Source organism: Camelus dromedarius, chromosome 9, assembly GCF_036321535.1.
Source record: "Camelus dromedarius isolate mCamDro1 chromosome 9, mCamDro1.pat, whole genome shotgun sequence".
In the NCBI taxonomy this organism is placed as follows: Eukaryota; Metazoa; Chordata; class Mammalia; order Artiodactyla; family Camelidae; genus Camelus; species Camelus dromedarius.
In genome coordinates, this window is record NC_087444.1 from 16,197,793 (window position 1) to 16,223,445 (window position 25,653).

At 34.6% G+C, this 25,653-nt stretch overlaps 1 protein-coding gene across 2 annotated transcripts in view; it reads left to right on the plus strand.

The window, feature by feature from the left end:
• Positions 1-25,653, plus strand: part of RAP1A (RAP1A, member of RAS oncogene family) — a 70,359-nt gene that overhangs the window by 26,600 nt on the left and 18,106 nt on the right. For both annotated transcript variants that reach the window (XM_064488826.1, XM_064488827.1), the window contains exon 2: positions 24,186-24,269. In XM_064488826.1, coding sequence (XP_064344896.1) covers positions 24,213-24,269 — 57 coding nt within the window. In that variant the 5' untranslated portion in view covers positions 24,186-24,212. The remainder of the gene's footprint in view (positions 1-24,185; positions 24,270-25,653) is intronic.

Sequence of the window (25,653 nt, forward strand, 5' to 3'; positions counted from 1 at the left end):
TGTTGTGTTAGATTCCTAAGACCTGGGGAACTGGTCTGAATGCTTTTATGTACTTGGTTAACCTTTATGCCATTCAGAATGTAAGGCCAGTTTGTGCTGATTTCCATTCCTCCTTTAGAAAACATTAAAAGCAAGAATCACCATAGTGTTCATTGATGTCATTAGAACCATTAGGAAAAATACTTGTTATTATTCTACCTACGAAGACCCAGAGAACTCTTATTTATACTTATTTAGTACTGAAAACTTGATTTTGGTTAAGAATCCTTCTAGCAATATATGAGTCATATTATTTGTAGAGTGCTTTTTATAAACATGTATAAACTTTGTCTCATTTGATCTTCACAATTCTATGAAAAAGGTAAAACAGATGAAATTAATTCTTCTTTTAAAAATGAGAAATTTTGGCTTCAAAGAAGTTTAGTGACTTCAAGAGATAAATAGCTAGTTGTCTGTCTGTTGTCTGATACATTGGTTTTCACTTTATATCAAAGAGTTTCTTAGAATCAGTTCCTTCTATTTGAGCAACCTATAATTTCCAGAATGTAAAACGCAAATTGTTGAAATTACTAGATTTTCACATTTGCTTGAAGTATGTACCTTTTGTTCAAGTTCTGCTATGGTGTATTACTATAATTTTAATCTTATTTGTAGCTTTAGGATTTAGAGATATTTGATTCAGAAATATGTTTTTAAAACATTTGGTGCTAGAAAATTATTTTAATAAGTTAAATGCCTCTAAATATAACTTTCATTCAGAGCATTTGAAAGATTTTTTTTCTCTTTTATGATATTCTTAGTTAAGCTGCCCAATTTCAAAAGAAAAATGATGTTTTACTTCTAGTAATCATTTAAAAAACTAGCATGCTTTATTTATATTGTGTAAATACCAGTGGGAAGATACATGTTTTTTTGTTTTGTTATGTTTAACTGGGGACATGCTTTGTGCAGGAAGCTCAGTTCAAGTATTTTTAAAACGTAAGTGAAAGAAGCCAAGCATAAAAGGCCACATGTTCTATTATTTCATTTATAGATATGACTGGAATAGTCAAATCTATAGAGACAGAAAGTAGATTACTGGTTGCCAGAGGCTGGAGGGATGGGGAGATAGGGAGTGACTGCTAAAGGATATGGGTGTTTTTTTTTTAGAGTGATGAAAATGTTCTGAAATTAGGTAGTAGCGATAGTTGTACAACCTTGTTAATGTAATTTAAACCACTGAATTACATACTTTAAAATGATACATTTTATGGTATGTGAATTATATGTCAACAAAAGAAAATGTAACCAGAGACTAAGGAGTTTTAATAAAAGAAGTAATGAGAGGTCAGGTAAAGACAACTACAGGCATGAGTTAATTGACACAACTTTGAAGTTGGGGGCTTGAAATGCACCCCAAACGGCGTGGAGGATTTGGATAGAAAAACCGAGATACTGGTGTCAGAAGAGAAACTGGCAAGACCTAAGGGAGAGAAAGACAAACCTAGTCTCTTGTTTTCATGGGCTTTCAAACTTGCGTATTTAACTGATTTGGGATCATGCTTTTTGCTGTCATTTTTATGGAATAAATTTTATATTCTTCTAGCTAAGGCAGACTTTTTTTTTTCCTTATCCAGAAAGCAAGAGCCTAAGGGCTGTCTCCATGGTACGTTTAACAGGTTACTGTAAGGATTTTAGTTCTCAGTAGATGAGTTGAAGAATTTGCTACCATCTTTTTTGTTTCATTTTTAATCAGTTTTAATTTATACTAAGTATCTATCAGATTTTTTGTTGATATTCAGAACAAAAATCTTTAATAATACTGACTTTACACTTAAAATTCTCTCATAGATATTGCCTCAATTAATGTAATATGAGATAAATGATATCACTCCAATTTTAAAGAGGAAAGAGGCCATATAATAGAGTGATTAGGAGCCAGAATAGGGGCCCTGGAGTCAGAAAGTCTAGATTCAAATCCTGGTTCTGCCATTTACTAATTATGTGTGAGTTTTGATGAGTTATTTAATCTCTCTAGGATATATGTTTTCTCTTGTATACAGTGATGATTATAATATCATAGAGTTGTATTTTAATAAGTTGATAAAACTAAAATCCTTAGAGTCATGATTGGCAAATAGTAAGCCCTCAAAAGGTATTATGCTGTTATTTACAGACCATGAGAATTGAATGAAATTGAGAAACTAGCCACTTCTAGCTGCTAAGTGGTAGAGCCAGCAGGTCTTGTGAATTACAGGTCTTCTGAATCCAAGTCCTGTTTTTCTAGTTGCTTTTACCAGATTTTATTATATATTTATTTATTAGACATACATTTATAAACCTTCATTTAAATGGAGACCAGATAATAAACCAGATATTTATAGCAGAAGAAACTTTCTAAGTTCCTTTCAACAGAACTTTCATTCCTAAACACATCTTCTGCTTTAATCTGTTGATACCCAATCCTTAGTAGTTATAAACCAAACTATGAACTATAAATGGAAAATGACAAAGGAAAATACAGATTTAACATGATTAACAAAAATTAACTTGAATATGATCAAATAAACAATTAAAAGTAGATAACACCTGCAGGGAAAACATAAAATAATCAAAAGAGTGGCTTTTCTTAATTAATAAACATAGCAGACCAATTGATAGGAAAAATAACTTTTCAAAACAAATGAGAAGAGAATAGGCAGTTCGCAAAAGAAAAAAGATGTAACGATAAATACTTGGAAAACAGTTTAACCTCACCAGTTAATAAAAGAAATTTAAAGTAGGATAATACATTTTTGATGATACAATTAACCAAATAGACCATTTAAACTGTAATCAGCAAATGTAAGTTGAAACTCTGTGCTGTTAGGATTATGGTAAACCCAGGTATTCTTGGTAAGAATGTAAATTGATAAAACTATTAATCTCCATGAAGAACCTTTAAAAAGTTCCTAACCTTAAATCCAGTAATGATCCATCTGAGAATGTAACCCAAAGAAAAAGTAACGCTGGATAAAAATTTATGCAGATTTATTGCAGCTTTATGTATAATAATAGAATGTTTGGACATATCTAACCAAAAAGGTAGTTAAATTATTGTATATTCATTGCAATATTATTTGATAAAGAGTTTTACTAAAAATTTTAGTAACTTTGGAAAAAGATGATGAGAGAATGTTTGGAGGAGGGAAGGAAAGCAAGATTCTAAATTGCAACCCTGTAACCTCTAGTGTCAAGCATTAAACCTAGTCTTGAAAATAGTTGATTCTGGACAAACATTTACTAAGTAGCTCTTAAATGTTTGATGTACTGAACTTCAATGTTTGATGTAAAAGTAAAATAAATAAAACAAAAGCCCTCTTGAACCCAAATCCTCTTTCCCTTGCAGTGGTGACCCCTTCCACCGCCATTTCTCTGTTCTTTAAGTAAACTCTTCAAAGAAATTATATAATGCTGTTTCCAGTTTGTCACCTCCCAGTCTTCCCTGAACCCAGTCAGACTTTTGTCCCTAGGTTATTCCACCGAAATGAGTTGATCAAGTCTCCAGTGACCTCCAGTGGTCAGTTCTCAGTCCTCATCTTACTTGACTTGTCAGCAACATTAAACAGTTGATCACTTCCTCTTTGAAATATTTTCTTTTCTTTGTTCCAAGAAACCACACACTTGTTTTTCTCCCACCTCACTGGCTGCTGCTTCTGGTCTTCCTTTGTTGGCACCTCTACCTGTGATTTATTTTAAGTTAATATGGTGAATTCATTTTTTAACGTGATAAAATACACATAAAATTTTACCTTTGAAATGTATGGTTTAGTGGTATTAAGTACATTCACATTTTTATGAAACTGTTAACAGCATCCATCTCCAGAATTTTTTTTTTCTTCCCAAACTGAAACTTCATACATGTTAAACACTATCTCCCTATCTCCCTCACTCCCCCAGCCCTGGGAACCACCATTCTACCTTCTGTCTATGAATTTGACTATTGACTACTGTAGGTACTTCATATATGTGGGATCATACAGTATTTGTCCTTTTGTGACTTTCACTTATTGTGTCCTCGAGTTGATTCACGTTACAGCAGGTATCACAATTTCCTTTTAAAGCTAAATAATATTCCGTTGTATATACATACTGTATTTCGTTTATCCATTCATCTGTTGATGGACACTTGGATTGCTTCCACTTTTCGCCTATTGTGAATAATGCTGCTGTGCACATGGGTGCACTACAGATATGTGTCTGAGTCCCTGCTTTCAATTCTCTTGGCTATATACACAGGAGTGGAATTGCTGGATTATATGGTAATTCTGTTTTGGGTTTTTTTTTTTTTTTTTTTTGAGAAATTACCATACTGTTTTCCACATTCCCACCAACAATGCACAAAGGTTCTAATTTCTCCACATCCTTACCAACATTTGTTATTTTCTGATTTCTTCATTTGTTTGTTTTGTTTTGGTAATAGCCATCCTAATAGATGTGAAGTGGTATTTCTTTGTGGTTTTGATTCACATTTCCTTAATGACTAGTGATGTAAAGTATCTTTTCATGTGCTTATTGGCCATTTGTGTATCTTCTTTGGAGAAATGTCTATTCAAGTTCTTTGGCCATTTTTTTTTTTAACTGGTTTGTTTGGGGGTTTTTTTGTTGTTGAGTTGTAGCAATTCTTTATATATTCTGAATATTAACCCCTCATCAGATATATGATTTGCAAATATTTTCTCCCATTCTGTCTATTACCATTTTACATTATTGGTTGTGTCCATTGATGCATAGAAGTTTAAAATTTTGATGCAGTCCAGTTTATCTGTTTTTGCATTTGTTACCTGTACTTCTGTCCAATCCAAGAAATCATTACCAAATCCAACGTCATGAAGCTTTCCCCTTTGCTTTCTTGTAAGAGTTTTATAGTTTTGCTCTTACATTTAGGTCTTTGATCCATTTTAAATTATTTTTTTGTATAAGGGTTTAACTTAATTATCTTCCATGTGAATGTCAAGTTTTCCCTGATGTATTTTGAGACTGTTGTTAGGCACATAACCATTAAGAATTGTTATGTCTTCTTGGAGAATTTACCCCTTTGTTATCATTATACATACATTATATATTCCATTCTTTATCTCTGATAATTTTCTTTGCTCTGAAGTCTGCTTTATGTGAAGTTAATATAGCTACTCCAGCTTTCTTTAATTTTTTAATTGAAATATAGTTGATTTACAGTGTATTAGTTTCAGGTGTATAGCAAAGTGATTCAGTTATACATGTATATCCATTCTTTTTCAGATTCTTTTCCATTATGGATTATTGAAAGATACTGAATATGATTGCCTGTGTTTGTTATTTATCTATTTTACATATAGTAGTGTGTATCCGTTAATCCCAAACTCCTAATTTGTCCCTCCCCCTTTTCCCTTTTGGTAACCATATGTTTGTTCTCTATGTATATGAGTCTCTTTCTGTTTTGCAAATAAGTTCATTTGTATCATATTTTAGATGCCATATATACGTGATATCATACAATATTTATCTTTCTCTGTCTGACTTATTTCACTTAGTATGATAATCTCCATGTTGCTGCATATGGCATTATTTCATTCTTTTCATATGGCTGAGTAAATATTCCATCGTGTGTGTGTGTGTGTGTGTGTGTGTCTGTGTATATATATGTATGTGTGTGTGTATATATATATATATATATATATATACACACCATATCCTCTTTATCCATTCATCTGTTGATGGACATTTAGGTTGCCTCCATGTCTTGGCTTTTGTAAATAGTGCTGCTGTGAACATTGGGGTACATGTAATTTTCCTTGCTCTGTAGTCTGCTTTGTCTGAAATTAATATAGCTGTTCCAGCTTTCTTTTGATTAGCATTAGCATGGTATATCTTGCTCCATCCCTTTACTTTTAATCTATCTTTACATTCAAAGTGACTTTCTTGTAGACAACATATGCAGTTGACTCTTGAACAACATGGATTTGAACTGTGTGGGTCCACTTATACACAGATTTTTTTTCACTAAATATCTACTACAGTACTGCATAAGCCAAGGTTTGTCGAATCAATCCATGGACATGAAACTGTGGATTTTGAGGAACCACGTAGCTGGAGGGCCAGACTGTTAAGTTATACTTGGATTTTCAACTTGGTTAAGGGCTGGTGCCCCTAACTCCCACATTATTCAAGGATTGACTGTAGATAAATCTTGTTACTTGATTCAGTCTGACAGTCTCTTTCTTTTAATTGGTGTATTTATGGTATTGATTTTTTGACTAGTGATTTTTGATGCAGTTGAGTTAATAGCTACCATGGTCGTTACTGTTTTCTGTTCATTGCCTTTGTTTGTTCCTTTTTTGTCTTTCACTCTTTTTCTGCTGCCTTCTGGTTTTAATTGAATATTTTATATGATTTAGTTTTTTCTCTTCTCTTACCATATCAATTATATTTTATTTTTTTAGTGGTTGTACTTGAAGTTGAAATATTTCAGTGCAAGTACTTTATAACAGTATTCCCAGTTCCTGTAATCACTTATAACATTGCTGACACTTATTTTACTTATCCATAAGCTATAATCATCTAATACATTGTTGCTTTTATTTCAAGCATCTTATCTGTTAGCTCAATTAAGAATAAGAAAAATAAAAGATTTCAGAGGAGGGTGTAGCTCAGTAATAGAGTGTGTCCCTTGCATCCACAAGGTTCAGGCCCTAGTACTTCCATTAAACAGATAAATAAATAAACAAACCTAATTACCTCCCTCCCTTACCCCCTCAAAAAAAAGAAAGAGAAAGGGTTTTATTTGACCTTCATATATTCATATTTAGGTCCAAGTTTCTGACCTAAATCATTTTTCTTCTTTCTAAAGAGCTTCTTCTAACATTTCTTGTAGGGTGGGTCTATGGCAACAAATTCCCCTGAATTTGTGTTTGAGAAAGTTTGTATTCCTCTGTCATTTGAAGCATAGTTTTGTTGAATACAGAATTGTAGCCTGGTGGGTTTTTTCTTTGAACACTTTCAGTATTTCACTTCATTCTCTGTTTTTGTGTAATTTCTGAGAAGTCTCATGTAATTCTCATCCTTGCTCCTCTATGAATCAGGTGGGTTTTTTCCCCCTCTTCTGGCTCTTTGTCTTTGATTTTCTGCAGTTTGAACATACGCCTACGTAGATTTTTTTGGTATTTATCCTGCTTGTTGTTCTCTGGTTTGGTGCCTATCCTCTGTTTATTGTTTAGCAGTATTAGCAGTAGTCTTTTTTTCTCCCAACTCCTCACTCCTTTTGGCACTATCTTTAAAATATATCTAGAAGATAACTAATTTTTACCACTTCTATTGCTACTTCCTTGACCCATGTTGCCATCTTTTGGGTTGTTTCATTTGCCTTAAGATAGTTCTCCTGCCCCTGCCCTTGACCTCCTCCTCCTTTCACCACAGAACAGCTAGAGATCTGTCTAAAATTTCAGTGGGAACTTGTTACCGTTTGATCAGAACCACCCAGTGAGCTCCCATCTCATACCAAGTAAAAGCCAATCCTTACTGTGGCCCCAAAGCCCAAAGTAGCTGTCTTGTTTCATCACTTACCTTACCGTCTACTAATCTCATCACTGCCCTACAATTAGAGTGTTGTTCTCCTTTATCTTTTACTGAAGTCACCATGTGTCTCAAGGCTTTTCCGTTTCCTTCAGACGTCTGTGTAACTCTGTTCTCACATTTACTATTGCCTTGAGGTTTTTACTCGAATATTACTTTTTTCCAAATTACAAATCTTTATGCCCTATGAATTTCCTATCCCTCCTTTCCTGCTTTATTTTTCTCCAAAACACTTAACCAACTGACCTGTGTCTTTGGCAGGAGAGTGCATGGCATGGTGGGGAAAAAGAAATAAAGCCAGGTTGGTTGGAGCACTGAGAATGAGAGGGAGCACACTGTGAGACGACAGTAGAGTGGGAGTTGGGGACCAAACTGTGCAGACCCTTGTAGGCCATGTTAACATTTTTTGTCTTTATCCTTAAGGGGAGTGGAAAATCACTGAAGTATCTTAACTGGAGGGATTTGGGAGGAGGGTCACTAACATGAGTAAATATATCTTTTTATAAAGATCATTCTAGTTTCACTGTGGAAAAAACATTGGAGGGGGGAAAATTGGATGTGGGTAGACCTGATGAGAGGCTATTGCAGTGATCCAGGCATAAACTTGTGGTAGTTTAGTCTACTAGGCTTGGTGGCCATACAAAAAAGAATATTTGGAACTGATTCTTCTGAAGAAGTCCATTTGTAAACATATGTGGTCAGCAATTTATAACTCTTGATAGCTAGATTAAGATCTCCCATTTACAAAATCTCCATTTGATTTCATAATGAGAAAATAAAATCTCTCACCAAGTATTACCCCTCTTGAAAATAAATCCTAGGAAGTCTATAAATCAGTAGTCACATTTTTTTTTGGATTTATTTCTTAGCATTAGGCACAAAATCCAGTGTCCTTGATTAAGTTAATTCTTATTCAATGGCTAGTTTCTAGACCTGATCAAATTGATTTGTCTCATGAAAGGAAGTATTTAAGTAATTTTCTTACTATGTTTTTTCTAACCTCCTCTCATGTCAGGTATTAAGAAGTTGATTTGGACTAAGATTGTCATTAACAGCATTTTTAAAAGACAAAGATGTCTATGCCCGTTTTATTTCTTGTCACAAAGCCAGTAACCTCTGACAACAGGAACTTTAGAATTTCTGAGAATCAGAAACTCATGACACTCTGGCCATGCTAAGATTAGATTTGAAGTTCTTAAAACAAATAGACTAATAAGCTAGGATCTTAGCAGTAGTTTTCTAATGTGGCAGTGTTTTCATCAAACCAAAATGTTGATCCTCTGTTTTCACTTTAGGAGGGGAAAACATTTAACTTCTCCCATGTTTTAGACATTTTATACATACCTAAAATATGTTTTATTGTTAACTATCAGAAGCCAGTGAACTTTCTTAATCCAGCTTTGTTTTGTTAATAAGGAAATGGCACGTTAACAAATAACCTGCTCAGACTCATACAGGGCTTGGGTTTGGATCCAGATATGCCAGGTGTTCCTTTCCAGCAGGGGTTGTTTGTTTGGGTTCCTTGATCTCCGCTTCTCCCTGTATGTTTGTGGTTTTCAGAGAACTGATGACCATTCAATTCAGTAAGGCTCAGGATCAGTAAATTTTTATTATGCTGCCTCCTGATTTGGAGTTCCTAATCTGACAGTGGTGTTCATTCAGTCTTGTCTTACATTACCTTTCCATGGATTTTCTCAAAATACAGTACATTGATACTCTAGTTACAGGAGTAAAGCAGTGATAGTAGTAGTAGGTATTTTTTAGAGGATAATATTTGCCAGGCATTACGCTAAGTACTATATATGCATTATCTTACTTGGTGTTCATAGCACCCTCTCTCTCTACGTCTCAAGTCCCATCCCCAATCCTTGCCCTCCTAGCTGGACTCCCTGCCCCAGTTTCTCATTCTTTTGTTAACATATGCAGTTCTCATAAAAGTTTGGGGGTTTTTTTCTTTTTTTTTTTTTCTTCTCAAATTCTTTACCCAGAAATCTTACGTGACTTTTCTTCTCTGATAGGAAAGTTTCAGGTTCTTTGGATATCATACAGGGACTTTGGTAGCTTGCTAGCTTTCTGTTTAAACTACATCTTTACTCATTCCCCCTACCTTTCACTGTAAATGCTCAAGCCACCTAGACTTTTTTTTTAATCTTTTTTTTTTTTAATCAGACTTTCATTCTCTTGAATCTGTGCCTTTTTTCATGGAATTCCTCCCCCCACTCCCTTTCTCTGCCTGACCATCAAGAAATACATGCCAGGCATACAGTGAAAAAAATCTCTCTTCTTTCCCTGTCCCCGCATTCCTCAGTGTCCTTCCAAAGGTATTCTATGAATATATAAGTTTCTGTGTACACGTATGGGTAGAGGCAAGTTAACGTGTTGGTTAGAGAGTAGACTCTGGAACCAGGCTGCCTGAGTTTGAATTGTGGTTTCTCTTCCTAGAGGTGTGATTTGGGCAAATTACTAGTACATACCTCATAAGCTTTTTGTGAGAATTTCTCACAGCACGGCCTGGCATGTGGTAAGCTCTCAGTAAATGTCTGCTATTATTATTTTTGGGTTGTTATTTAACAAAGCGTAATACATTGAAAAGAGAATGGCATTTAAATGTCAGGATAATGATAATACAGTTTTGATATTGGTGAACTAAAAATTGTAAAGGAAAGAGCTTTGTAAATGATAAAATGCTGTATAGAGTTTAGTTGCTATTAGTCAGATCATTTTACTTTCCCTTCTAGGAAAGATCACAGCATTTCAGTTGGTTGTTAAAGGTGAAATAGTCTTTAAAGAATAAAGATTTCAGAAACTTAGTGGCAATTATGCCATTTTGCTTCAGGAATTATTTTAAATTCATATTTTTTCATTAGCTGTGGTTTGCTTTAGTGTTAGTCTTACATTTTAAAATTATGATTATATAATTTATGTTGCAATGCCCTTAAGGGAATAATGTTAGAGTAAATACCTCTATTTATGGAAATATACATCAGGATTCTGGAATTGCTATACTTAGCATAAATTAGTAAACTTAATTTCTCTCTTTAAAAGATAGTAAGCCTTATCTTTTAAAGAAAAAATTTTGTCAACATAGAAAGTATTAGTCACTGCCTATAAAATTTTCTTCACGGTTTACAAATGTTTTATTTGCTTGTGATGCTAACAGTTGTTGAAGAATGTTCATCTCCATAAGTAGATGATACTACGTATAAAAAGTGGTCCCCTTTGATGGAATTTTTGATGATTTACTGTGTTGCTAAAACAGGATAGGCATTTGCTCATTTTTTACAAGCCATAGAGCACATGTCCTGCTTGAAGACACAGAGTAGGGAGTATTTTTGGACAACATGATCTTCTCCCTTCTTTAATATAGGCATTCCCGGTATTCAGTAGTTAGGAGGAAAAGTTGTAGTCAGAGGTGAGTAAGTGATAGAACAGGATTCTAGTCGGGCAATATGGATCCTAAGTTCAAGCTTTTAAACATTTCACTATACTTGCTAATGAGAAAGAGAATGAAACTATGAAAGATTACCAATAGCTTTGACAAAAAATTTAAAAACTTCTAGAAATAGAAAATATAAATAAAAATTAAAAAACTCAATAGATGGCTTTAACAATAGATTTAGTGAGAGAATTAGTGAGCTCTAAGATGACTTGAAAAATGACCAAAATAAAGAGACATGGATGGATAATATGTAAGAGAAGAAAAGAGATTAGGAAATAGTGGCAAATTTCTTTCTCATTCTAAGTAATAAAAGTTGAATGCTTTGCTGTTCAGCAGTAGCTTCCATTTCACTGCCTTTCTGATAGTGAGGTTCAACTGTGTGATGAGGTTTCAGCAATTTGGATACAAGTGGAAGTTATGGGTGCACAGGTTTTAGTCTTATGGGTTATACGTATAAGAGGAAAGGGATACACCACTTCCTTCCTCATTCTTCCTTTTCATAGACTGGAATGTGGACATGGTGAACTATTTTTAGCTGTGTTGAAGAGGGCAATACTCTTAAGGATGACAGCAACAAGATGTAAGAGCTTAGCACTCTCAGACTGCTAAGCTGCCAAACCAGCCCTGGACTGTCCCTATCGAGTGTCACGTGAGAGAGAAAAAAACCTTTAACTTTGTGTAAGCCACTATAGAGTCTCACTGCATCAACCTAGTCTTGTGTCAGTCCTAACTAATAACAAGAACATGAGAAGATCTAAGTTCAAAGCAGAATACAGATGTTAAGAAAAGTCAAGTAGGAATAACATTTGAGGAGTTTGTAATTGAGACTTTCTAAAGTTGCAAAAAGGCACAAATTCAAGAAGTCAAATAAATTCTAAACAGGAGAGATAAAAAACTAAGCCTACACACTTTGTAGTTAAATTTGCACATAACCAGTGACCTTAAAATTAGCCAGAGGGAGATGACAGATTACCTTCAAAAGATCTGCAATTAGCTCGGCCTTAGCACCGTCTTCTGAGCCTCTGTGCCGTGAGAGCGAGGTGGAGGAAGAAGCAAATGGCTGAAGCGCAAAAGAAGAAAGATGAGGCAGAGGTCCAAGTGAACTTGTACACTCATGGAAGCCACAGGAGCAGAAGCAAGGAAAGCCAGAGGCCAGGGACACTGATGGAAACTAGACTGCGTGCCTACTGTCCAGAACTTGTCTCAATGATCTGGAACACCTATCACCATTCTGATTGCCGCGACCACCTTGCTCAGATCAAAACTGTTCCTTTTGATTCTTTGCGCTGGACCTGTGATATTCTGGACTAGTTCTGTTCTCAGTTGTGGCTGAGTGTACAATTAATCATATCCTCTGCAATCTTAGCTGAAGGGAGAAAAAAAAGATCTACAATTAGACTGGTTTATTGAAAGGAAGAATTGAAACTTGAAACCAAAAAGAAATTACAGTGTGCTAAGAATAAATAAATATTAAAGTTAAAATATCTTTCAAGAATGTAGGTACATAAATTTTTCAGAAAAATGAAAACTGATTTTATCATCAATAGAGTATCACTTAGACAAATTCAAAAAGATACACTTTAGGTAGAAGGTAAGTAATCCCTGATGGAGGGTTTAGGGTATTCACTGGAAAAGAAAAAAGGCTGAAAATTAAACAGCCAGACACTCAATCTAAATTAGAAAAAGGACAGAATAAAGGAAGGAAATAATAGACACAAAAGCAGATATAAAACAAGCCAACAGTGAAGAATCAACAAAGCCAAAGCTGATTCTTAGAAAAAGACTAATAAAATTAACAGACCTGGTCAGATTGAGCAAAAGAAAGAGAGACCATAATAAACAATAAGAATGAAAAAGGAAATGTAACTATAGGTGCTACAGAGATTATTATAAAAGAAAAATGTACTCGCTAACACATTTTTGTTTAAGGAATAGTTTCAGATGGTAGATTATTGCATGTGTTGTCATAATAACATAATTAACCTTTCAAGACTACTTATCAAACTTGCCAAAAATGTTACTCCTGAATAAGTAAGATGGTTGGATTCATATCGTAATCCTTTGCCTGAATTTTTGGAGAATTTCAAGAGTGTGATGAATGGAATAACTGGAATAATATGTCTTTAGTCATAATTTACTAAAGGTTTTGGTAAAAATTTATTTAGGGATAATTGATGGATGAATTTCTTTTAAAACAGTAGAATTTGTGTTCCTTTCTAATATATAAAGAAGAAGGAGAGAAGCATCATCATTTAGTAAGGAAATGTAAGAACTTAAGAAATTGTGGAAACCTTGTGCTTTTAAAAGTGGTTTTTTTTTTAAGTTTTTGATACTTGTACCAAAAAAATTATGGCACAATGCTGAGAATGATCTATAATTTAGTGTTTTCTTTTTTAAAAAAGTATTGTCACCAGCCCTATAGTACATATTCGCCCTGTTTAATTGAATTAAACAGTGCTTAGAGAAGATTTTGACTTCCTGGGACAAGTTCCTTATTTCCTGGAGGAGCAGTAGAAATAGTAGTGGTTGCACTTGTGGGTAGGCACTTTGAAGCATACATAGAAAAGTCCTAGGTGGGCAGACGTCTGCAGGCCTAGAGAACACTGGTACAGATTACAGCAAGCTCCAGGAAGGATCTGGGGGGCTGAGGAAAGAAGAGAATGAAATTGGTAGATTATCTGGTAAGTTTGAGTGGGGAATATGTTGGTAGATAATTCCAGAATAAATACAAGTTACACAAAAAAGGAAATGTGATATTAATATATTACTTTGCTATGTGTCGTTTAAGAAAACTGAAACTCTCATCTACCATAATAGTAATATGTAAACTAAAAGCCAAGAGATAGTAGTATTAATATCTTACTTAGAAGTATGAAGAAAAACACTCAAAGAAACAACTAGAAGTTTGAAATAGGTTAAGGGGCTATAGTGACTGCTCTTTTTCGTTATAAACTTTGCTGTAATACCTCCTAATGGTACTAATTAGCGTATATTACTTTTATTTTAAGAGAGTATAAGAACTAAAGCTTTTGCAGAGGAGACAGAATGATTACAGAATTTTAGGCTATCATTTGAAAAAGGAAATAGGACTGCTTATTGAAAAAGAGGTTATAGCGAGGGAAATAACTGTCTTCAAATATTTGAAAGAGCATAAATGGGAAGAGTAATTCTGTTTATTCTTTTTAGCATCTGAGGCAGAAACTCAGTAAGTGGCTGCAAAGAAATAACAATGTAAAAAGCGCTCTAACAATTAGCTTACCCAGAAATGGAATGGACTGTTTTGTGAGCATAGGACTAGATGACCATATCTAGAGATGTTTCTAGAGGGAATTGCCATGAAAGAAACACTTACTGTAGTTTAGGCATTCTATTGTTAAATACTGACTTCAATATTTAAAATACGAAGAGACAAAACCAGCTATTCATATAACATAAGATTTGCTACATGTAATTTAAGTGTATTATTTTCTAAGTTTTAAAACGTTTGTCGTTATAGTCTTCATAGAATAAGCTTTTATCATTTGTGGTTTGCAAAAGTAGGATTTAGGAAGATTTCTTTTTATGGGGACTGCTGATCTGTTTTGTTCTTATTATCTTCTCTTTACCTTTCTTTCCTGCTGTTTAGTTTTCATTTTCTGACTCTTGTTGAATCAGTTAAGTTTTCTTTGCTTGTTTTTCCTCTAGTGATATTTCAGTTATGTATAATCTAGTTGTTGACATTACATTTTTTTCATGTTTGGATTTATATTTTCTTCAATGTGTAGAAAAAGAGAGATTTGATAGCTTTGTCCTTTTCCCAAGGGAGAGAAAACTTTTAACATGCCTTTATTTTCCTTCCTAACTCCTCCCAACCAAAAGGTTGCAGTAATCATGGAGTTTTGTTTCCAGATTTTTGTGTATATTTTACAATGATAATTAGATACCTAACTATAATTTTTACTGATTTATTTGCTTGGTGTATTTCTTATTCTTACACCTTTCTATTTCTAGAATCATTTTCCTTTTCTTTTTCTGTTGTGGTACCAGCTCCAATAATCTTTAATATGTATTTTTATTATCATTTAGTTCTAATTGTTTACTTTCCATCTTGATTTCTTCTTTGACCCATGCATGTATTATTTAGAATTGTGAGGTTTAACACATGTTTCAAGATTATATAGTTATATTTTTGTATTGATTCCTGGCTTAATTGCATTATGGTTAGAATGTATACTCTGTATGATCTCAGTCCTTTGAAATTTGTTGACCTTATTTATGCCCCAGGAGATGATCCACATGCAATTGAGAAAAATGTTTAATTTGCAGTCATTGGTTGTGTTCTATATATGTATATTGAGTTAAGTTGATTCATTATTTGGTCAAATGTATATATCCTTACCGATTTTATCTTCGTTTTCTATCAGTAACTGAGTTATGTTAAAATCGAATCATGACTATATATTTGCCTAATTTTTTCTTTAGTTCTGTCAACTTTTGCTATATATATTTTGTCTTGTATTTTAATTTTCATTTTGCCTATTGAACATTTACTAATATGATTAGTGAAATATAAGGATTATCTGACATCTTTCCATTTATTTTCAGGTTGTCCATCTGTTCTTTGTTCCTTTTTTTTTTCCCCCTTTCTTCCTTCTGCTTTTAGTTATCAAACCATTCAAAATGTAGTGGCTTAAAATAATAACCATGTATTATCACTCATAGTTTCTTGAGTATAGAATTGGAGAGTGGCTCAGCTGGGTGGATTTGGCCTAAGGTCTCTCTTCCTGGTGTTGCTGTCAGATGGTGGCTGTCTGGGATCATCTTTATTCACCGGTCTGAGAGAACTCACAGCTGGGGCTCCTAAGGCAACTCTGTCCTTCTCTGTGGTCTCTCCAAAGTGGCAGCCTCAGGGCAACCTTGCAGCTCTGGGCCCAGAGACATGGCTCCAAAGAGAGATCCAGGAGGAAACTCTGGCATCCTTTCTAGCTTCAGAAGTCAGGCAACATCACTTTTGCTTATTTTATTAAGTCTGCCCATATTCAAGAAGAGAGGAATGTATTTTTCTTCTCTAGAAGCTTTTTAGGATTTTGTGTTTACTCTCAGTGGTTTGAAATTCAACTACAGTACATTCAGTTGTGAATCCCTTTTATGGCGGTGATCTTTGATACTGCTGCTGCTGTTTGGCATTTGTTGGGCACTTTAAATCTGAAGATTCCTGACTTTCTTAAATTACCTTTGGAAGTGTTCTGTGATTTCTTGGGTGGTTCTTTCTCTTCTATTTCTAGACCTCCTGCCAGATAGCTGGTAGAGCTTTGAGATTTAGCCTTCTTCCTTCATAGTTTCCATCTCCATCCTTTTGTTCTGTACTCTCTGGGTGGCTCAGTATATTGGTTCACTAGCCTGCTTTTCAGCTATATCTGTTTTTCTCTTCAGCTCATCTACTGAACTTTTTTGATGGTCATATTTTTATTTAAACAAAATGTCTAGGTCGCCAATATGTCTTTTATATAGATTTAATAACTTCACAGGCTTCTTTAAGGATATTACATTTATTTTACAGTCTTTTCTAGGCCCTTTTAACTCTGTTTCTTTGGTTTTTATTCTGTTTGTAGAATTTATTGCCTCTGTCAACTTGTTTTCCTCAAATCTGTGATTAATTATCTGCTGTTTTTGAGAATCGTCTTGGCCTCTTCTGTTTACAGGAACTTACCTTCTTTCACTTGGGAAGGGGTAGGAAGTGCTGTTGGGCTGAGTATGCCTGGTTTTAGAGTGTGAAGACTAACTTCATTTATAAGTACACTCTGTCTGATCACTTTGTCCCTATATATATCCTCCCCACAAAGTACTAGTCTTGAGAAGAACAAGAGGAGAAAGTATCAAAGAAGAAATTCTTTCAGTGAGATAATAATGTGATTTCACAGTACAAAAACAGTTGAATTTCCCTTATAGTGTACTATGAGGAGCATTGTTCTTTATTTTAGAAAGTTGTCTTTCCATAATTTCCATATTTACTTACCACCATCCCCATCCATCCCCAACATTTTGTGGTCAGTTGTCAGATTTAAAATATTCACAACTTTTGTAAATATTTAAATATAACCAACAACATAACTGCTTGTTAAGAAGCTACCTTCAGTGTTCCTTAATGTAAAAATTTTTTTCTCCAAAATTTCTTGCTGTAACTAAATTTCCTTTAGTGAATTTTGTTTCATAGGTTCAGTTATGTAAGAGAAACTATTTCATCTTGTAAATAGGTTAAATAATTCTAAAAAGAAACAACAAAGTTGGGATCTATTTACATCACAGGGTAATCAACTCACGTTGTTTCATGAAATTCAAAAGTAGTTTTGCTGAAGTTCGAAGAGTGAAAAAATTGTTGTATTATAACTTGGACCATAGTGTTAGAGACTCAAAATTGACTTAAAATGTAAATATAGTGTAATGTTTATTCTTGTCCTCCTTATTTGTCAGGGAATCTTAACCAGAGTAAGAAATTTTCTGGTGCTGTGTTCAGTGCAGGGCACAAGAGATTTCCATAAAAAGGCATGGGATTTGCTTGGAAGAGCATAGTGGTTTTCTAACTTGGCAATAATGGGTTAGAACTAACCCTCTTTTAAAAAATATTAATCTACACTGTTCCCTGTTGGAATTTGTATGTGTTTTCTTATCTGAGCTATATTATTCTTGTATTTGCATGTGTGTATATGTGCATACATTTATAATCCATGGTTTTTGTTAGGTGTAAAGAAAATAATTTTCTGTGCATACAATATGTGTGAAAAATGACTTTGGAAGTCGACTCTCTTACCCATCGAGCTGAGGAACAGAGGCCAAATATTTTGTTGTTACAGAATACCCAAAATAATTTGGCCATGTCTAAGTGCTTTCCCCAAATTCTGTTGCCCTAGGAGGCAGTTTGGGGAGGATAAATGAACCTTCCTATATTAGGATTCCCTCTCAAAAGATACACATTTTTGGATTAGAGAGATGATGAATTCACATCTTGTTAAAATGACAGCACTGGGGGCCTGGAAAGAGGGTTATGGATATGGGGATCTGTCTGGATGAAATACATGCTCTTGTGTTTAACAGACAGCTCCCCCACCCCCAATAGAAATGAAAGAATTACTTGATACAGATAGAGGTATAGGATGACTAGGGTCCAACATAAACCTCTCCCACCTCACTTTTTCCTCAGGTTTCCTGTCCATCTATAAAGTAAACTGTGGTTGTTTCTCAGAGCTCAGTTCTCAGCTATTTTCTGTTTTCACTGAATAAATTCTCCTTGGTTGATCTCATCTGCTATGATTTCAGCTACTACCATCTTTTAAAACACCTACTCCTAAGTCTGTACCTCCAGCCCATTGGTTTCTACTGAGCTTCTAGACTTGGATTTTAAAATATCTATCCAATGCCTCTACCTGCTTTCCCCATAGGAATCTCAAACTTAATTTTTGGTAGAAAGTATTAACTTTCTTTTCAAACCTCCTTTTGTTATTTCCTGTCTTAATGGAGGTATGCCACCAAGCCACCTAATTTGCCCAAGGTAGCCATCTAAGAGTTATCCTTGACTCTTCTTCATTCTCCGTAATAATAACCTCTAATCAAGGCTCTACAGAGCCTTGTCGGTTTTGGCTTCAGAAAACCACTGCCCCCTCTTCAGCCCTAGTGCTTCTGTACAGGCCTGTCTCATTCCCCACCTGAGTTATTACATCTGCTTCCTCGCTGTTCTCCCTGCCTCTGGTCTCTCTTTTCTTCAGTCTGTTTTATATACTGTTATCAGTTATCTTTCTAGAATGTATATCTAACAATACTACTTTTTTAAAAAAGTAATTTTTTTCTCCCCATTGCTTACCAAATAAAAAGTAAACTCTTGAACATGGCAAATGCCTTTGCCAGTATAACCCAGTCTGCACACCTGGCTTCACTTTCCATCTTATTTTTAAATTGTACTGTAGCCATGCTGAACTATGTGATATTGCCTGAATCTTCTGTATTTAATAATTTTAGTATTTGCTCAAGCTGTTTCCACTGCTTAGAATGCCCTTCTTTATATACCTGTAACATTCCTATTCAGTTTTTCACTTAGCTTTTATGTAATGTCCATTAAAAAACTATCCTGGACTCTTCTCTGTTCCTGCATCCTTCCCCAACCCTTTAATCTTGTCTCTGAAATAACTTTGTTTACATCGTATTATAGTTATGCACTTTTTTCTCTATGAGTTCCTTGAGGAAAGGAAGTGTGTGTATATGTATGTGTGTGTGTGTTACATACATACATACATACATACAGTCCCTGGCACCTAGTATAGGACTGGTACCTGGGAGATATTTTGTAAATATTTGATTCAGAACAACAATCATCCTTGCTGTCAGGTCTGTTGCCTAGTATACTAATTTATCCTTACTGTGTTTCTCAGTTCTGGCTGCTGTAATAAATTACCATAGTCTGAGTAGCTTAAACAATTGAATTTATTTCTCTCTTTTCTGGAGGCTGGAAGTCCAAGATCAGGACACGGGCAAATTAGGTATCTGGAAGGACCCACTTTCTGGCTTGTAGTTGGTTGTCTTACATCCTCACATAGATATAAGACAGAGAAGCAAGTTCTTGGGACTCTTACAAGGGCACTAATCCCACTCATGAGGACTCTGCCCTTATCACCTCATATAATCCTAATTACCTCCCAAGGGTCCCACATTGGGGGAAGGGTTTCAACATAAGAATTTGTGGGGGATGTATTCAGTTTATAACAGTATATATATAACTATTATTCTGAGATATTTCCCCTTTTTTCCCCCATTTAATTTCCTCAGTTAATTCTGTTGAATTATAATTTACATGTAATAAAATGCACCTATTTTAAATGTACAGTTCAATAATTTTTGATAAGTGTATATACCCATGTAACCACCACCACAATCAAGGTACAGATCATTTCTTTCACCCTGAAAAATTCCCGTCTGCTCCTTTGTAGTCATCACTCTTGCCCTATCACCACTGGTCCCAAGTAGCTTTCTGGCACTTTAACTTAGTTTTGTCTTTTCTAGAGTTTTATGTAAGTGGAATCATAACAGTATTCACTCTTTTGTGTCTGGCTTATTTCGCTCAGCATGTTTTTTAGATTCATCCACGTTGTTGCATCTACTAGTAGTTCATTCCTTTTTACTACTGAATAGTATTCCATTGATTAGATATACCACAGTTTATCTGTTCACTTCTTGATGGATACTTTGGTTGTTTCTAGATTTTGGCTAGTATGAACAAAGATAAGAGTTAAAGGGTGTTTTTTTTCCTCCCCAGTTTGACTTGTTGAAGACTTTTACACACTGAATTTCTTTTGCCCCTGTATTCTTGTATAACACATTGTGTGTCTAACCCAAATCTTACTGTCCTAAAACAACAGTAATCACTTATTGTCTCGCAGTTTCTGAGGATCACAGACTTGGAAGTGGCTTGATTGGAAGAGTCTCATGGTCTCATGAGGCTACAGTTACCTGAATTAAAGCTTGACTAAAACTGCAAGACAGGCTTCAGAAGTGGCTGGTTCATGGTTGGCAAATTGGTGCTAGCTATTGGTAAAAAGCCTCTCTGAAGGGCTGGTTAAGTGTCCTCATTACATGGTGGTAGCTTCTCTTAAAGCGAATGATCTCAGGGACCATGGTAGCTTCTCTTAAAGGGAATGATCTCAGGGACCATGGTGTAATCTTGAAAGTCACTTTCAAGTCACAACCATATTCTGTTGGTCACATGACCAGTCTTGAGTCTGCATGGGAAGAAAGCACACAAGGATATGAATATGAGAGGGAACAACTCAAGTTATGAATACCAGGAGGCCTGGAGCATTGGGGGCCATGGGGGAGGATGGGACCACAATCCCTTTGTTAAAAATGAGTGGAACATATATGCATGGTTTTAAGTCTGGACTTGATTTGATTCCACTGATCTATGTTTGTTTGTACTATTTGTATTAGGCTAATACAGCACTGTCTTTATTGTTGTAGTTTTATAGTATTTCTTGAAATCAGATAGTGTAAGACTTTTTCAAACCTGTGGTAGCTATTCTAAGTTATTTGCATTTTCATATAAATGTTGAAATCATCTTGTTAGTTTCTATAAAAAAGAAACCTTCTGATTGTGATTGTAATGAATCTATAGACCAACTTGGGGAGAACTGACATCTTAACAATGATATGGACATATCTTAATATTGTATAGTATGGTGAGTCTCGCTAATTATTAAGTCCTTAACTAGCCATGTTTTGTAGTTTCAGTACACAAGTCTTGCACATATTTTGTTACATCCATCTGTAAGTATTTTATTTCTTACTGGATGCTGTTGTACGTGGTATATTAAATATTTCCAGTTGTTCTTTGCAAGTATATGGAAATACAGTTGCTTTTTTTGTGTCAACTTTTTTTCTGAAACATGCTAAATCCACTTATTAGTCTGGTAGTTTTTTTGGATATTCCTGAGGATTTTCTCCATACAAGATCATGTCATCTGTGAAAAAAAGACAGTTTTACTTCTTTCTTTTGCATAGGCTAGAATCTACTATACATAGCATAGTACAGTGCTGAATAGAAGCAGTCAGAGTGGACATATTGGTAAAAGAAAAAGAAAAACCGTATAATGCCAATAGATGCAAGAAAAGTATTTGAAAAAAATCCAACATTCATTCCTGACAACCCATATAAGCAAAAGTTCTTAAGAATGTAAAAGGGTATAAGGAAAACCTGAAACCAAAAGTTTTGAGAACAGTCTGACTAGAGTAAACTAATGCACTAACTGCTTCTAACAGGTAAGGATTCATAATCTAGGGTCCCCAACACTTGTGTAGGAAAAAAAAGATAACATCTTTATTTTTTACTTACCTCCAAATGAAATTTAGTATTTGTTTCTATTTGAATGTAGGCAACAAACCACAGTAAAAATATTAGTACCAACTGTGCCTTTGTCACCAATAAATGTTACTTTTAACTTTTCTTGTATCTTTAAAGTTTGTATCTTGAGAATAACATATAGTTAGGTCTTGCTTTTTTATCTTGCCATTGAGTTGGAATGTTGGAATATTAGAATAGATGATTTATATTTAATGTAATGATGTGGTTGCTTTTTAATTCTGTCCTATTTGTTTTGTATTTTTCCCATTTTTGTTCTTTTTTTGCTTGTTTGTATTTTTCCTTCTTGGGATGAATTGAAATTTTTGAGTATTCCATATTATATCAGCTTTTGAATTACTAGCTATGCCTCTTCCCCCCACTCCTCACCCACCCTCTGTGGTTGCTGTAGGATTTATAATATGCATCTGTAACAGATAACAGTTTACCTTCAAATAATATTGTATTTCTTCAGATACAACGTGGGAACCTTGAACACTATACTTCCAGTTCCCTTACTTTGCTTGTGCTGTTATTATAATATGTTTTACTTCTGCATGTGTTGTAAACCCTGTGGTATATTGTTATTTTTACTCTAAGAGGCCAAGAAAGTCTTGTAGGTTTACTTGCACTCAAAATTTCTGGTATTGTTATTTCTTTAGTAATTGTCATTCCTTTATATAGATCTGCATTTTCATCTGTTATCATTTTCTTCCCCCTGAAGAATTTTCTTTGCTCTTTTTAAGTGTCTGCTGTTGAACATTCCCCCTTCACCCTCCCAGCTATTCTTTCTTTTTTTGGATCTGAAAAAATTTTATTTCACTTTCATTTTCGAAGGATATATTCAATGTACTTAGCATTCTGAGTTGACCATTTTTTCTTTAAGCATTTGAAAGATGTATTTTCTTCTGTCTCGCATAGCTTCTCAAGAAGTCTATATATTTTCTTAACTTTGTTCCTCTGTATCTAAACTTTTTCCTTTGGCTTCTTGTAAAATGTTCTCTTTTTGACAACTTTTCAGAGATTTGATTATTGTGCCTTATGCTTTCCTTTGTGTTTATATTGAGGAAAATGCTCATTGAGTTTCTTGGATCTGTGGATTTATAATTTTTATCACATTTTGAAAGTATTTTATTTATTTTATTATTCAGCCCCCTCCCCCCTGCCATTCTGGTTACCCATATGTTAGCCTGCTTGATGGCTTAATATGGTGCCTATTTTTCAATAAAGAAAAGTTTAGAACTTCAGTATTTCCCAGCATTCAGGGAATTGTTCAGTTTATAGATTTCCTATTTATTTTTTGTCTTACCTTATAGAGTTTCATCCCACATGCCTGGCTTAGTGTTTGGCCACAGACTCAGATGGACCCCCTGTAGATTTCTGAAATTTTCTTTGCATAACTCCCATTTCTCTGATAACTTCTCTGCTTGAGTTCTTTCTCCCTGCATCACAGTCTGAAAAGCCCCTCCAGGCAGAAAGCCAGTGCAGTTGTAGGTCCCACTTCATTTCCTTCCCATCTCTCAGAGATCACAGAGCTGTACTGCTTATCGTCCAATGTCTGAAAACAGTTGTTTCATATCTTTTGTCTGGTGTTTTAGCTGTTTGTTGTAAGATGGTCTACTTACACCATCATGGCCATTGGAAATTCTTTCCTGCCCTTTTACCTTTTAAGATAACCATGGAGATAAAAAAGATTAAAAATAAAGTTTATATTCCTTTTCTCCCCTCTCTAGCAATTTAGACCTTATGGAATATACCACCAGTACCGACCTATAGAGTTCTAATAATTTGATCTACATTCTCCCATTTGTATCTTAATAATGTTTGAGGTAACTTTTTACCAATAATACAATAGGGAACAAAATAGTATAGAATTACATGTGATATTTTAAGCAAATAAAATAGCATTTTCATAATATTAAAATAAAGCTTATGAGTGAACTTCTCAAAAAAGTATGTAAGTTGTTTAAATGATAGTTTTGTAACAGTTGGATTCATGATTGTAGTTGTACAACAATTACTAATTTTAACCATCTTATTTTCTGATCAGATACTCTTAGAAGTAACATGAACGGGGTAATGATGGATGCCTACTCAAAGATACTATTTAGTGAATTAGATGCCTGGCAGTAGTCCTATAAACTTATATTAAAATACACATGGTTTTGTTGTATAGCCTCTGTCTTCCTCTTGATAGTTTTAAGAGAAACAAACAAACCAAAATCTCATATTATTTCGTATTATAGTTGTACATTTTTAGGCTATTCTTAGCATGTTTATTAATCTTTGAATTTTCTGTTTTTTGTTTTTGTTTTCCAGATTGTCAGTATTTAAACAGACCACATCATGCGTGAGTACAAGCTAGTGGTCCTTGGTTCAGGAGGCGTGGGGAAGTCTGCTCTGGTAAGTTAGCCACCTAACTGTAACTAATCAATATAATACAAGGAGACTGTTGATATTTGCTTGCTTTACTTCTAGTCACTAAAGAGGAAAGGTGGTAGTATTTTTCATATACCTAGTATCTGGCCCACAGGGGACAGGGACTCATTCAGTAACCACGAATGTGTAGTTTTATAATGTTGGCTCATTCGCTCTTTTGTTTACCAAATGTTTATTGGCTACCTACTGTATGTCAACCGCTAGTGTTTGCGATTCAAAGAGGAATAAAATTGTTCTCATTTTTAAGGAACTTAAAACATTCTGGTAGGGGAGACTGATTATTACAGGTACCAGTGCAGTAAATCCTACCCTACTCCCACCCCAGTGGAATGAAGGTTATTTTTTGTACACATGCTATATATATTTAGTAAATATTTACTGAGCTTCTACAATGTCAGACTCTAGAGTTACAACAGTGAACAAAAGCAGTCATGGTCTCCCTCACAGAGGTTACATTATAATGGAGGAAATATAATAAATAAATAAATAAATACACAATTAAACAAAGAGCTACTTTGAAAGAAGAGTATAGATTGTTAAGACACTTCTATGACAAGAGAACCTAAACCAGCATTTGAACAACTGAGAAAGGTCACAGTTGCTGGGATAGGACTGAACAGGGAGGAAAGAAGAGGGAAGTGAGGTAGATGAGAGGTAAGCCGGGGCCAGATCATGACTTGAAGACCATGTGAGAACTTGTAACTTACTCCTTATAGAAGTGAGAAGCTCTTGAAGGTAGGGTTTTGGGGGGTGGGGAGGATGGTGGTGACAGAATTGATACATATTTTAAAGAGAGGACTTTGTTCTATGTAGAGTAATTTAGAAGACAGGCAGAGAAGATGTGGGAGACAAGTTGGGAGTGAATGCAGTATACCAGATTATTGTTTGTGGAAGCTTGTATTAGTGAAGAAGAGAAAGGCGGATGTCTTGAGAGTTAAATAGGAAGTAGACCTGACAATAATTTAGTGCTGGATTGAGTTGGGGAGTAGAAGAGCTGTTGAGGATCATGCCCAGGTTTCTAGTTGAGCTCCTAATGGACCATTTAAATAGAAGAGAGACACTGGAGAATGAGCAGATTTGAGAGTGCAAATCAAGAGTCGTGTCAAATTTGACGTGCTTGTGAGGTGTTCAAATAAATATATTAAATAAACAATCAGATCCTCAAGATAATAGCTTAAAAAAGAGACTTGAAATATGGTTTGGGTTGCCAAGACTTTTCTACAGTATATATTTCATGAGAATCACGTTACTGTTAGGAATATAAATTAATACCTCTGTGGTGAATGTGAACATCTGTTATTTTAATGTTTTGTTGTTAAATATACATTTATTTATTTGGAGGAGGGGA